General features: G+C 42.1%; 1 protein-coding gene across 15 annotated transcripts in view; it reads left to right on the top strand.

Annotated features, from left to right (window-relative positions):
- Positions 1 to 92: 92 nt before the first annotated feature.
- The window catches only part of LOC308054116 (uncharacterized protein), a 34,926-nt gene continuing 21,220 nt past the window's right edge, over positions 93 to 13,798 (top strand). For 3 of the 15 annotated variants that reach the window (XR_013923971.1, XM_080366377.1, XM_080366374.1), the window contains exons 1-6: positions 93 to 8,717; positions 9,524 to 9,744; positions 10,302 to 10,459; positions 11,315 to 11,542; positions 12,119 to 12,454; positions 13,204 to 13,602. Coding sequence is in view for 14 of the 15 variants with exons in the window: in XM_080366377.1 (XP_080222503.1) it covers positions 8,664 to 8,717; positions 9,524 to 9,744; positions 10,302 to 10,459; positions 11,315 to 11,542; positions 12,119 to 12,454; positions 13,204 to 13,602 (1,396 nt within the window). In the remaining variant the exon portion in view is untranslated. Of the gene's footprint in view, positions 8,718 to 9,523; positions 11,543 to 12,118; positions 12,455 to 13,203; positions 13,603 to 13,798 lie in introns of those variants that run through there. The other 12 variants (XM_080366382.1, XM_080366386.1, XM_080366381.1 and 9 more) reach the window with 12 other exon arrangements.

Here is a 13,798-nt window from a genome sequence, read left to right as displayed (position 1 = left end):
GCACGACCCCGGCCTCCCCAGCACGACCCCCCAGCACCGCCCCCCCAGGCCCCCAGCACGACCGCCGACCCCCCACCCCGCCGTGTCCCCCAGCACCACCCCCGGCCCCAGCACCCACCCCACGTCCCCTCTGCTCCCCCGGCAGGCAGGTCCCTGAGCTGTAGGTGCTGCCGCAGGCGCCGCAATCAGGACACGCTGACCTCGAGCCGGAACACTTTCCCTAGTAGAGGCCCAAGGGCCCTGGGCAGCCTAACCGCACTGTGTGCCATGCTCATCACAGAAGTGCGGCCTGGCCCAAACCAGCGCCTCGCACAACCCAGCCTGCCTGGCAAGCCCTTATGGGGCACGAGGGTTCAAAAACTCAGAAAAAAATCGTGGCTGCTGTAGCCCTCAGACGTCCAGGCATGGCCACCTTGGGCCGCTCGCTTGCCACTAGCCACGAGCAAGCCCTGCAGCAGCCACCTTCCATGCGGGAATTCTAGAGATGGGACAGTGTACAGCTCCTGTTACATGACCTGTAGGGGGGCACAACAGGCTCAGATAACTTCCCTGAATATTCTACACCCGTTCATTAGCATGTCTTAACTTTCACTGACCATTAAATATTCAGTGGGCAAGAGGAAAGCTCTCCTCAGGCCCATCCATTACTTACCCACAGTGGGCTGCTCAGTGCGAGAGATAAATGGCCATCTTCCTCTTCCTCCTCGTTTTCTCAGTTTTTTCCAGCTTGCCTTGTGGCAACGGGGAGCTGCAACTTCAAGACGATGAAGACTGTCAAAGCGGAATTTACTGCAAAAGAAGAGAACAGAGTCTGCCAGTTTGTCCAGCAGGTATTTGTAGATAATTTACCAGCGACTATTAGCTTCTTTAAAATGCTTCTCAGGCACGTACTGCTCAATAAAAATGCAGTCAGACATTAATTTTGCTGAATGTTACAGGAGCCCTTAGATCATCAGTTTGGCTTGCTGAAATTCATATTTTAAAAGGCAAGTAAGCTTAAACAGCAAGTATGGAGCATTCAATTTTATTGTAATAAGAGCCGCATATTACAAGACTTCCTTTCCGTACTGCATAGTGAAACAAAGTTGAAATGGAGGAATATTTTTGTTGAAGCAGGATTCATTTAGCTGATTTAAGTGTTATGACATAAATAAGCTACAATATTTAAACTGGAAAGACACTATCTCATCCAGCTACATAATACAGCTGCATGAGGTAAGAAAAATTGACAAGAATTTGTGTTGTTGTTTAAAGGCTTTTTCTGCCCTGACGGAAGCATCGCACCAGTACCATGTCCCCCAGGAACTTTTCGTTCAGAAGGAGCAGCACTGATATCGCACAGCTGCTTGACATGCCCGGTGGATTTCTTTAATCCCATGCCCGGCCAGAAAGCATGCCTTCCTTGTGGCTCAGAGGCAGCGCAGCCTGCAGAAGGGCAGGAGACATGCATCTGTCTTGGGAAAGGTCAGGTGTTTCAGGTACAGGAGCGGTCCCATGAAAGCTGTCCAGTCTTAACACATGTCAGTATTATTTCACACTTTGTTCCTCATTCTCGCCCTCACCTGCACTGCCCTGTTCAGTGTCTCTCTCTTCAGCACTGGCAGCCTTCAGTCCTGCATTTACACAGACCCAGGGGGAGGGGGATGGGGACGCCAGATATACATATGTTCTGAGTTTCTGCAGGGCTACATCAATCCTCCTCCTTTGCTGGGAGGTAAAGGGTATGTATGGACATCAAAGTTTCATCTGACCTTGGTCAGATGAGGTACAATGCTTAACGCAGCAAGGAACATATCAGAACAATATCCGCATGAGGCTGCAGGTTCCTAAACAAATACCTGTTTTTTCTTCCAGCCCCGTGATGCTCGCTGCACATGCCCTCCAGGTTATTGGAGGTCCTTAGGTGATGCAAGACACTGCGTCAGACAAGCATATGATATCTGTCAAAATTCAGCGTCCCGAAATCAGGAAGGACAGTGTTTAACCAAGAAAGGATGGATTCATTATTGCTCAGAGAAGGTATTTCAAATTTTGCACCAATTAAACCCAAAGGCCATGCAAAAACTGCTCTAAAAGCAAACTCCCAAGCTCTTCCTTCAGAAGGCACAGGCAGCGTGGCAACCAAAGGTTATTAGTGTTTTCACAGGAGGTTTTGCTGCTTCTTCAACCCAAAATAAGAACCCCAGATTTCCCTCCTCATTTAAGGAACACCTGGACATTACTTGTACTGCTATTTTATTCCTTTTTTTCTTCCTGCAGGTTTGTAATGTTCCCAGAGATTATCAAGGCTATGACAAGGTTCTTGGCCTCTGCATTTGTCAAACTGACAGTCTGAACAGCGTGTGTAATTCTCAGTGCAGAAGGCAACAAAGAGATACTCTGCAGGTCGCTTGTGCAGAGAAAAATGCTCAGCTTTTTATCACTTACAGAAATGGGAGCAAGGTAAAAGCTGCAGTTATTTTCACAGTCTACTTATTTTTGTTAGGCTTTCAAACTTTTAGTCATCTTTTAACCAAACAACACCCTCATTGCCTTTTTTTTTTTTTTTAGAAAATGCAGAAAAAAACACCACCGCCACCCCCAGACAGTATTCTATGCATAGCTTATTTTTTTACCTGACCTTATATTGCAACTGTGTGACAAACTCATGTAAAATATTTCTGAACTCTTTTTCTATTAGACGGCTGTTTCCTTAGAAGACTTAAGAACAGTTCTACTAAGACCATATTTCTCTTTGAAAGACATCTGCACTTCAGAACAAAGCAAATATACCCATCCAACATACATCGTGAAGATGAGTGGTAAGGGAAGGAATAACAACAAAAGTTACAGTATTATTGGGGTATTAAATGCCTTTTATACACAACAAGCCTTTCCATATAATATTTATAACACAAAAAATAAGAAATCACGATGCTTATATCCTGACAGCGCACAGCAATACAAATTCATCACTCCATGCAAAATCAATCCCACTCAATCCCAGAACATTCATCCGGAATCTGTATGTTTCCAATATTACAGGAAAGGACTGCTATTCAGAAATTTCCTCCCATTCCCTAAATTATGAAAAACAGAGATGAAGAATATCTTTGCCTGTCAAAGGATTCCCTGCTCAGGTCCTTTATCTGTATAGATTTTCTCTTGGGCTTCTGATTTTAATGTCCTTCTACCAAATAGAATTAAAAGCAGCTAAATATCCACACCCCCCCCACACCCCCCCCCAGGATTTTAGAACCAAGCCCTAGGCCAAAAGCACTATTTGCACAACCCTGTGAAAATTCAGTAATAACAATAGGATAGAATCATTTGCCCATGATACCTTTGCACAGTTTCATTGACTTCAGCCAAGTTAAACCAGTTGCTACTTAAAGAACAGGTCTTGCAACACCAAACAAACCCTAAAGGTTTTGAGCAAGGCCCAAGCATTTGAAAGCACTTTCCTAGAATAACATTTGGGTTTAGATTTTGGGGTCTTTGGTGAGCAGATACACTATGAACTAGAGGGAAAAGGAAAGTCCAACATATTGAAAACCAGAAGTGACCAATGCTTTTTATATCACCCCAGGGAAAGGATTTTTAGGGGTGTATAATCCTGACCCACAACTATTGCACAACTTCATCATGCTAAATGAGGCTTCAACACATTACAAAAATGGGCCTTCAGCAACAGCTCCAGGTGAGTTCTTCTATAAAGCTCCAAAGCACATATTTAATACAGCTTCTGTAAGATTTTATTGTGCTTTGTCCTATCAACCAGCTCCAGCACTGACCTAAGTAGGAAATAACAACAGCTGAATCAGACAGACCTCACCAAATTCCTGGAGCATAGCAAAGCCAAACAAAAAGCTTTACCTTCTCTGCACCACAAGCCAGAACCTCTTCAGCCCCAGCCCTCTAGTTAGCAGAAGGCTCCCCATCAGCCCCTGCCTTTTCCCCAGGGGCAATGAGGACCAGCTGTGCAGGCAGCTGTTCACTGCCCCACCTGTGTGCCCACAGGACCCAGCACACAGCCCCCCAGCACTGCTACCACTGCCACATCCATAGGTACACAGGGAGAACAGAGCCCAGGAGCTGCTGCCAGAGCTGAGCTTCTCTCCTCCCCTACCGCAGCTCTCCTTTGGCTTAGTCCTGGTGCACAGTTTAGCTCTGTTCTTCAGTTCTAATCTACATCATCCTCTCCTTAGGTTTGGACATGTCAGGTCACTTCCTTATTAGTCCTCCCACTTGCATTCCTCTTGGAGAGCAGGACTTGAGTCCCTCTCTAGTGTCTGCAGAGATATCCTCAAATCTATAAGGAAGTCAAATCTGACTAAACATAAAGGGACAGACCCCTTACAAGAGCTGCCAGTTCTGCAAGAACTGCTGCTGCTTTACCAGATGCACCTCAGCAGAGCTGTTACAAAAAGGCCAGAGAACGTGGTGCACAATTATCCAATGTCAGAAAAATGCCAGTGGCACCTTTGCATGATGTCTTGACAGTAAACCTTATTCTAGAAACCAGATTTGCATGCATAAAGCTTAGTCATAAAAATGAAAAGGAAATGCTGTATCCTGGAGTTGTTCTGTAGGCAGAAAATGGCCGGTAATGATCCAAACCTAATAAGGTCTGTGCTTTTACAGTTAAGTCTGGTCATGAAGAACGCAGGTCTTCCCAAGTACAAAGCCTGAGACCTTCAAACTCCACATCAAAAATCACATTTACTGGCATCTTAAATCCTACCACATGCATTAATATTAATGTTACCATCATGTTCATCATCTCCAAGGAGCATTACCCAGTTTATGATGTGTAAGTACAAATGCTGAACATAGAACTACTTAGTTAATGCACTTTTACTTAAGCTACAGAGAACAAGGCTGAAGTTTTCACTTTTTTCAACATAGAATTAAGAGAAAACATGACTAGGAAAAGTAGAAATGTCCTTATTAAATGTAGTTCAATATCTTTTTGACAGAGATGTTGGGGCACAGTAGAAACAGCATGTAAGTTGTTAAGAAAATAACATTAACTTATTAAAATAAACAGTATCAAATATATACATACTGTTCCTGATGTCTTGCTGATGATATTTCTGACCTTTGTTCACACTACTTGCAACTTGACTTCTCACTGACTTATGCTCTATAGCCCCTCTAGGTGACCTTAAGTTTTCTCTCTTTTTTGTAGTTACTGAGTTATAGCATCTTACTGGAGCCAAGGTTTAAGGTTTGGTAAACTGATGCAAATGGAAACAAGTAGCTCCTACAGCACTGAAAGCTGTGGGAGTTCTGCCTATGCAGCTTTTATTTGTTTGGGAGGTTTTGTGGGTTTCTTCCCTTAAGACCTATTTTGATTTCATTTCTACCATTCACCCACTTTCAAAGCATACAGGTAACACCAGGGACACATAATCAATAGCAAAACCTATGTGTGGTTTCCATGTTTTCTGTGTTGACACCTGGAATCATTAAACACCTAAAAGGGGTCCCAGTGACAATTTCTTCACTACTAAATAAACATCCATGCTGCTTAGGGTTAATTCCTGCTACTGCACATTTGTTTTGGGGGGAACTAGTTGGAGCAACCCAAAACAAAGCCGGGGGTGAGTAAACAGTGAAGATGTGTGGTTCAGTGCCTAAACTCACACAGATCCTCAGTTATTTAGTGAAATGAATGAACCTTGAGTGACAACCATGCCTTAGTAAATCTCTGCTGTAATTATAAGCCTACACCAAAATAATGGGTAGTGACAAGAACTGACTTTCCTACTTTTGCTCCTAGAAACAGTCTGTACAACACGAATGCTGAATTTGACTGGGGAGACTTTCGAAGCCTCAGAGAGGAAGTGAGAGAGACCTCCCAAAAATTCCTCCTCTTCCTTTTCAAGTTCCAGTACCCTGGTACCTATGTGCTACGGCTGAGTAGCAATCGACACAAAAGAATGGTTTGTATCGAGGAATGCTGTCTTTGCATTTACAGTGTCCCTCTTAACCAAGCATTTCAAGTTCCATATGAGTGTTTGGAAACACAGGAAATTGTAAAAGTAATAGTGAGCATCTTTTCAATTTTGAAATGATGCCGTACTGTACAGGTGAGTACAGCAATAAATATGTGAGTTTGTATGCATATGTGCTAACATAAGTGAGTGGAAAATGTTGCCACTGCTTCAGAGCTTTATGATGCAGTGTAACAGACAAAATAACACTTCATACTTAAATCAGCATGCATATTTAAATCAGATGCAATGACATGTGACTAGCCTTTCTATATATGCTCATTTCATTAAGTACATTAGGGTCATGCCACTCGGAGGACAGTGTTACGAAGAGGGCCCATTCTTCCCCACAACGCCCAGATCTGCTGTACAGGTGGGCATTGTAAAACACCGAGACCTCCTGCTGAAACCTGACTGGACAGCAATTACTGGTGTAATCGCAGGACTCCTCATATTGCTTATTGCCTCTGTGGTATTGACAGTAAGTAAGAGTTACACAAAACCATTTTTTAAGAGGATATTACAAGATTTTGCACAGTGAACCCACAAGCTATCAGCTCCCTTAGGCATCACCTATAAAATTGAAAATTAGAATAAATAATAACTCACCCTCATGTTTTATATATAGGGTAAAATTCATCCCTATGAATTGATCCAGTATTCCCAAAGCCCCATTATATTTACCTGTTACACAGACCACATAGAGACACTCAAGGTATAGGTGAATTTCAGTCCTATTTTCTGATTCATTAGATCAAAGTGTAATAAACACTTCACAACTCACATCTCTTTGGGAAGGAATGAGATTGCCCATGAGATCATAATTATTCCTTCTTTAACACCTCACCAAGCCTGCCTTAAAATAAAGAAGACATAGCTAAGTCCTGGAAAGCTGTTATAAAGAACTGTCAGTCGTGAATAAGTTTCTCCAATTGTTCATTCGTGTGACGGTCAGTTTTGCACTCCTTACTCAGACAAAAGTCCCGGTGACCACATGATACCTGATGGTCCTTCAGACTGTTAATCCCCCAAAGAGCCATTCTTTTATGTTTCTAGCATGTTCTGAAATCTCTTTCTGCAACCAGACTACTGAGGGAATGATAGAAAACGTGATTAATTCACCCAGCAGATCCAAACAACAAGTAACTCTACTTCCTTGCCTTGGTTTCAGCCTTATCTGCTGGGGTTACTAATTCTTCTGGTTTAGAATGCATTACTTTAATAATGTATGTAGAAAACAGACTCTCAGGGTCTTTGCCTAACAGGTGATGATGCATCCTGCTTGTTGGGTGAATAACCTGTGAATCACATTAATAAAATGTGACAAAATAAGAAAACAAACTTACTTGCTTAATTTTGTTGTGTTTTGCAGCTTCTTTGCCAGAGAGTTAGCTGGTCACAGAAAGGCACTACCTGCCCTCCATTTCGAAGGCAGCAGCTGAAGTATAACCTGGACAGCTATTCCTCCAATGTATCAACAGTCTTTTCCATTAAAAAATATCACCCCTCAGTGCAGAACAAAGGTAGTATGGATGATGACCCTTGCAGCACAGATGGAACAGGTCAGATAACAAAAAGTGGGTCTACCTGGTTACCTGCATATAATGGTGCAGAATCCTGTGTTTAGCAGCGTGCAATGGCTAAATTCAGTGATTCACATGCATTCTTTGTTCAAAAAACAGTCTTAAATGAAAAAAAAAAACACAAAACAACTAATAAATCAATATCCATGTTTCAGCCTGCTTCCTGAAAAGGGGTGATGTTTGGGAGCCTGAAGAACAGATAGACCTTGAGGCATTTAATACCAGTATTTTCTTTGAACTTTTACTGAGACAGTCGCTATCTGTCACAACCAAACTGGGCCATTTCAAAGAAGAGGTAAATAGTGTTTTGGGGCTATTACTACTTGGGTAGAAAGAGCCTATAAAACAAGTAACTTTGTCTGTTACCATTGTTTCATTAGCCTTTGGCTATTAGGTATGTGCTTTATTTCAGCTTTCATCTTTTTAGAACATGAAACACAAATATGTATCCATATTCTTAAGCGTGTTGTTTATACTATAGTGTGAAGAGTAGTAACCTTAAGGCAGAACAGTTTGGGTTTTGTATGGTTCTGCACTGAACTGATACCGTTTTTGGAACGTGACTTTACCTTCCAGCTTCCATTTCTCATCTGTAAAATGAAAATAACATGGATTTCCTAGTCAAACACTTGAGAGCTGCAGATTAAAATGAGGAGACAAGGAGCCTCATTCTATTATTTGAATTTTATAATGACCTCTCAGCTGAAACCAGTGGGATAGCATTTCACAGCCCTAATGCTGAATCTGCCCATAATATTCTCCTAACTTCATTTGTGGTTTAAAGGACAGTAGAGGGAGCTGGCCTTACATGCAGCTAAGAGGTGAGCAGTGTGGAGAAATCCTTGTGCCCTAGCTAGTCTGAGACAAGCTAGCATTAATGTGTTTTGTACTGCAAACGCAGCCACCAGCATGTGTTTTAATTACACAGAAGCATCTATTTTGAAGAGAGACTTCCCAATCCAAATCCTCTTGCATTCCTAATATATTCTTTTTTTTCTTTCTTTTTTTTGGTTGTCAGGTGAAAACTATATATCGCAAGCTTACAAGTGAAATATCTTCACTGAAAAATATTTGGATAAAGACACTGAGTATCCCAGAAGAGATGGAGGCTTATGAAAGCACAACGACAGCGGCTTACTTAAAAGCAAAACAGCAGGTAGAGCTCACTTCAGCAACATTTACAAATGGAATAACAAATGAAATTCTCAGTATTCTCTTTTCATAATTTTAGGCACAGTGACGTAAAATCTCACTTTTGGAACTGTAGACATTTCACAGGCTGCAAAACAATTCACATTGTAATGTCTGTGAACAATGGGCCACACTGGGCATATAAAGCATATGAAGTTGATGCTAATGCTTTGTGCTATCACAGAAACATATCTCTGAAAGATTACTCTTTTTTTTTTTCTTTTCTTGATCTGTCTGATACCTCCATGCATCTCATCTCTTCTTCTGGGAGCTTTTGTCCTGTGCTTCCATGGCAGAAGAAAACAGCAGGAATTCATCTGCTTGAGCATGTGTTGCAACCTCTTTTTCCACATCAGAACTGTGCTTGTTTATCTTGTTACAAAAGTTGTAAGAATCAATTAATTTCATGTCTTGAAATCAGAAATATACCCATTGCCTCATTTGGAAAAATGTGTACGGTACACTGTAAAAGGTTGCAAAGGATAATTCTTTCTTAAGGACTTAATTGTGTCACTTGCTAAAAGGATGCCCTAAATTATTAGCTTACTCAGATCTGGGTACATGCTGATCACTTATGTGTTAGATAATTGTAGTTCAGTACATCACAGTTGTCAGCATACGTATGCTCAAATTCAAATGAACACATCAAAAATATTTTAAATTTCTAATCCTTGCCATTTTAATAAAAGGCAGAAAAGTTGGATAAAACAAAAAGTTTGGGTTAAAAAAAAAAACCTAAAGAGATGTGTTTGGATCTTATATCCCACCTAGGCAGAAGAAGAGATGCAGCAAAGGAAACAGTTGGCTGCTGAATATGAGGAAAGCGTGAACAAACAGGTGCACCTATTACAGCATGATCTGAAATGTCAGGAAGAGCATTGTGTCATGTTCAATTCTGTCTTGCGAGGGGTGCTGAGAGTGGCAGAGATGCTGACAAAGAAGGTGGCTTGTAAAGAAAACCAAACAACACTGTCTCAGCCAGAATATACAAGGTAATAAATACACTGCAAAATTTTGCTGCAACTTTTTTCTTGCTAGCTAAGAAAACATTTGTGGCAAGCAGTTGGCTTGGCTTCTGGTTGGCAGTACACGTATCTGGAAGCTGAAAACTGATTCTTGATCCAGAAGATCAGATGATGCAGATCATCAATTTCATGTTTATGTAAAACAAGCCTAGAAAATCTCACACACAGGCATAAACTGAGGAGACTCCCATCGTAATCTTGGGGACAATATTTTGAGGTCCTTTCTTGTGCTGCCAACTGATTTGGCTCTGGGATATCACACCAGTTCTAGCCAGTGTGCTGTCCATGCTCTGACAGGTCTTACCACTGGCAGAATCGGAACGGCGTAATTAACAAGAAAACAGAGAAGCAGAAACATGGGCTTTTTTATTGCATTAGCCAAAGCAAATACTCATCAAGCTCTCTAATTGCCAAAGTGCACGTATCATTTGCATGTCCATCAAAATACTTCCTTTATTGCTCCCTCTAAATTGTTTTATCTTACCTTCAGATGGTAGTAATCATCTTTGTCTCTTGAATTCCAGCCTGTTAGCCCAGATAGAGGCTGCAAGCAGCAAGATGTCAAGCATAATAATAAAGGAGAGTCACCGCCTCAAAGCACGGGGAGTGCTGGGTGAAGGACTGGGAGCTCACCTTCTAGACAAAGCTAAAACCAGGATACTTACCAAGGAGGAGCTAGTGGGTAATCAAAACCTCTAGCAGTTTTTTGAAAATTATGTTGGTGTGTAAGGAAGCGTAGGCAGGCCAGTGTAGCATAGGTTACAAAATATGTAAAATACAGGTCACACAAAATAGCTGGGTCACAAAAGAGCTAATAGCAAAGTCAAAAGAGACTATTTAGAAAACCATGTCCTCAAGGAGTTTCCACTAACAACTTGTGAGTTAAGAGGTTGTTAAAAAAGCAAAGTCATAAGTCATCAGTAGAACTCTTCTACATCGTGTCTTAAGAAGACTCTCAGATTTGCATTCTTCAAGATCTTTGACTGAGTACTTGCTAATTATCCCCTAGCAACAGACAGGGAAATGAACTATTCTGTAGACAAGTCTCAAGAAGTTCAATTAATTTGCTCCTATGTGTTTGTCTGCTTTCTAATATTCTTGCACATGTTTTGGCATGACAAAATGTAAAAGGTATCCTGACACCAAGACACCTCTTTCGTTCACCCTTCTAAAAAGGAGCAGAGTTTAAAAAAGGACAAGGAAATTGACCCTGGATGTTTAAATGAATGTTGCAGGCTGAAGCAATGAAATCCAAAATCCTGAAAGGACGTTTGTGAAACATCAGACTCCTCACTGTTATCAAACTCGTGCAGACATGGTAGAGAGATAATAGAATTGCCACGTACTATAGACTTTTCCCCACAGACACCCTCTGTAAAAGGCAGTGGAAAGATCAGTTTCTTCACTCTCACCCCATGTCTGCCCTTTTGCATACAATTTCTGACAAACTAGCAAACCCCTCTCCCCACCCCTCTTCTACGAGGCCGACGGGCTGTTTCTCCTTCTGCCCTCTCCATCTATCATCAATTCCTTTTAGACTCCAGCGGCGCTGCCCGAGCACCTGACCTTGTCTGCGTGGATCCTGCCACTGGGCTGCTGACGCCGCACCCGCACTGCACCATGCTGCTGGCCAGCCAGTGCCCTGGACCAGTACCTGCCAATCATTTCCTGCATCCCGAGACTGGAAAGGTACTTCACATAGCTGGTAACGTCAGTTATGATCCCATCAGATCTAGGCTGGTCTGTGCTGTGGATTCTGCTTTGGGTGAGTGCCACAATGCAATAATCAGTTGATCCAACTGCTTATTTGTGGAGTACAGTTGTAGTGGGGGTACTGGTTAAAATAAAACAAACCAAATAAACAAAAAACCCCCAACTTGCTATACTCGCATGTACTTCTCACATTACAAATCGTAAAGAAAATCTGAGAAAGCTTCTTATTAGGATGGCACTAGGAAACAGTGTTGTTCGGCTAAATATAAGACTTAGCTGTGGACAAGATGTATCGGATGTTACAAGTCTTGTATACAAGGAAGTGTTGAGGTATTCCTCATTTCTGACAGATTCCAGCCACTCTGTTCATTACACTATAAAAACCATTATATGCTGAGAAACTTGCAACTTTAAGGGGATGGAAAAAGCACAAATTAATTTAAAAAAACCCATACAATTGTCAGAAAGGGCTTACATTCATTCGTTTCATTGTAGACCTAAAGACAGCAAACTTTTACTATCAGCATCCTCTGAAAGCTCCGTAGTCTCTGTTCTGAGCTCTAATGCTTCCTTGTCATTAGCATTGGTTCACATAACCATGTTAAATTTCTTCTGGTTCTACATGTAGGTAAGCGTCCTAAGCCTGAAGTGCCCATATTTCCCTACATTCCTTACCCAGTTTGTCCCAGCACTGGGCTACCTGTGAAGACAAATCTTCCCATCCTGCGTCCTGAAAGAATGTTTGGCATGGGAGGACTCATGCTCGATCCAGTGACAGGAATAGAGGTTCCGGTGCTTGGGGTTACGATCCATCCTCACACTGGGCAGAAGCTGACTGTTGGGGGCACGTACCTTAACCCCCTTACTGGCATGTTGACACCACTGGAGATTGGGGGTCCTATGGCTGAGCCAGAGGGAGGCAAGATTGTTCCCATACTGGGAGCTGGTTTGGATAGTAGCACTGGTAAGTGAATGCTCTTCATGGCTCCATCAGCGTGGTACGCACTGCTACCCAACCTGCCCCCAGCCCAGCGAGCCTGAAACATCTCCATGTTCACTTCACGCCTCTGCCTTCTCCTGTTGAGCCAATTGTGGAACAGTTGTGTAACTTAGCCTTTACAGACGGTAATCCTTCTCATTCTATAGTTTTATTTGACAAGTTATCATTTTAAAGGCCAGTAAAACTATTTAGTGAAACTGTGACAGGCATCTGACATCATCATTCATTAACATCTTGTTAATGATATACATTGATGTTATGTTATGTTTGTTATGTTATGTTATACATAACATAACATCATTCATGACACAAACTAGTCAAGTTGATTTGACTCTTAAAGAAGGACCAGTTGCTCTATTAAAATTAATACGAAATGCATTCTTTGGAGGCTTGGAGGAGCTGAAGTTCTAGGTTTTTAAAAAGCATTTTCACATACCTATATTCTTTATGACTCATATTAGAAGATACACTAGACCCCAGAAAAGGAGTGGGACCTTAATCTTCTTCTAAAGTAGAAATTAGGACACTTATTGAAGAACATACGAGCCAAATTATTTTATAAACAACACCAAATATTACACACACACACACACCCCCCATTAGACTTATTTCTGCTTCCATTGAAGTAAAAGATCATTGCCTGGGAAGGACCGACCTCTAAAGATGTGTGGCAGCTGATGCTCTGTCTCTCCTTTCCCGTTCCTTGACTGCAGGAGAAGTTATACCTCTAGGTGGGCTGGTGAATCCTTCTGGAAACCTACTGCTCCTTGGAGATTCCTTCACCGACCCTCTGAGTGGGCAAACTGCCCGGGTACACGGGGTTCACCTCCAGCAAGGCAAGGTGCTGCCTCACGGTGGAAGTTACCAAGCCGTGTTGGAAGCTGACTGCCTGCAATCACAAACCCACGTGGTGAACGCACTAAAGCAGTTTAAAGCATCAATTTTGGAAGATACCCGTCTAGTAGCAGACAGATTAGCAGCACTGAAGGCTTCAGTAGAAGATATGAAGAAGTCTTTCACCACTAGGTTTTATCATGCAACACACTGCTTGCAAAGCCTGGAGAAAAAAAAGGAAATTGCTTCAAATCTCAAGAGTAGCGGTGGTAAACTCGGTAAGTATAAACCAACCGGCCTGTTTTAAGGAGTAAACAGGTGTCATTACACTGAAGGCTACAGCAACGCACCCATTTCCATCACAGCGTTTGGCCAAGACAGCAGCACTTCCAACTTCTAGGACGTCTTTTTGTCAAAACAGCCACTCTAGCAAATCTTACAATGAACTCAGCCAGGTATTGTCTTGAAGCTGTA

The sequence above is a fragment of the Falco punctatus genome (genome assembly GCF_963210335.1).
Source record: "Falco punctatus genome assembly, chromosome: 16".
Taxonomy (NCBI): Eukaryota; Metazoa; Chordata; class Aves; order Falconiformes; family Falconidae; genus Falco; species Falco punctatus.
This window is presented reverse-complemented; position numbering and strand designations above follow the sequence as displayed.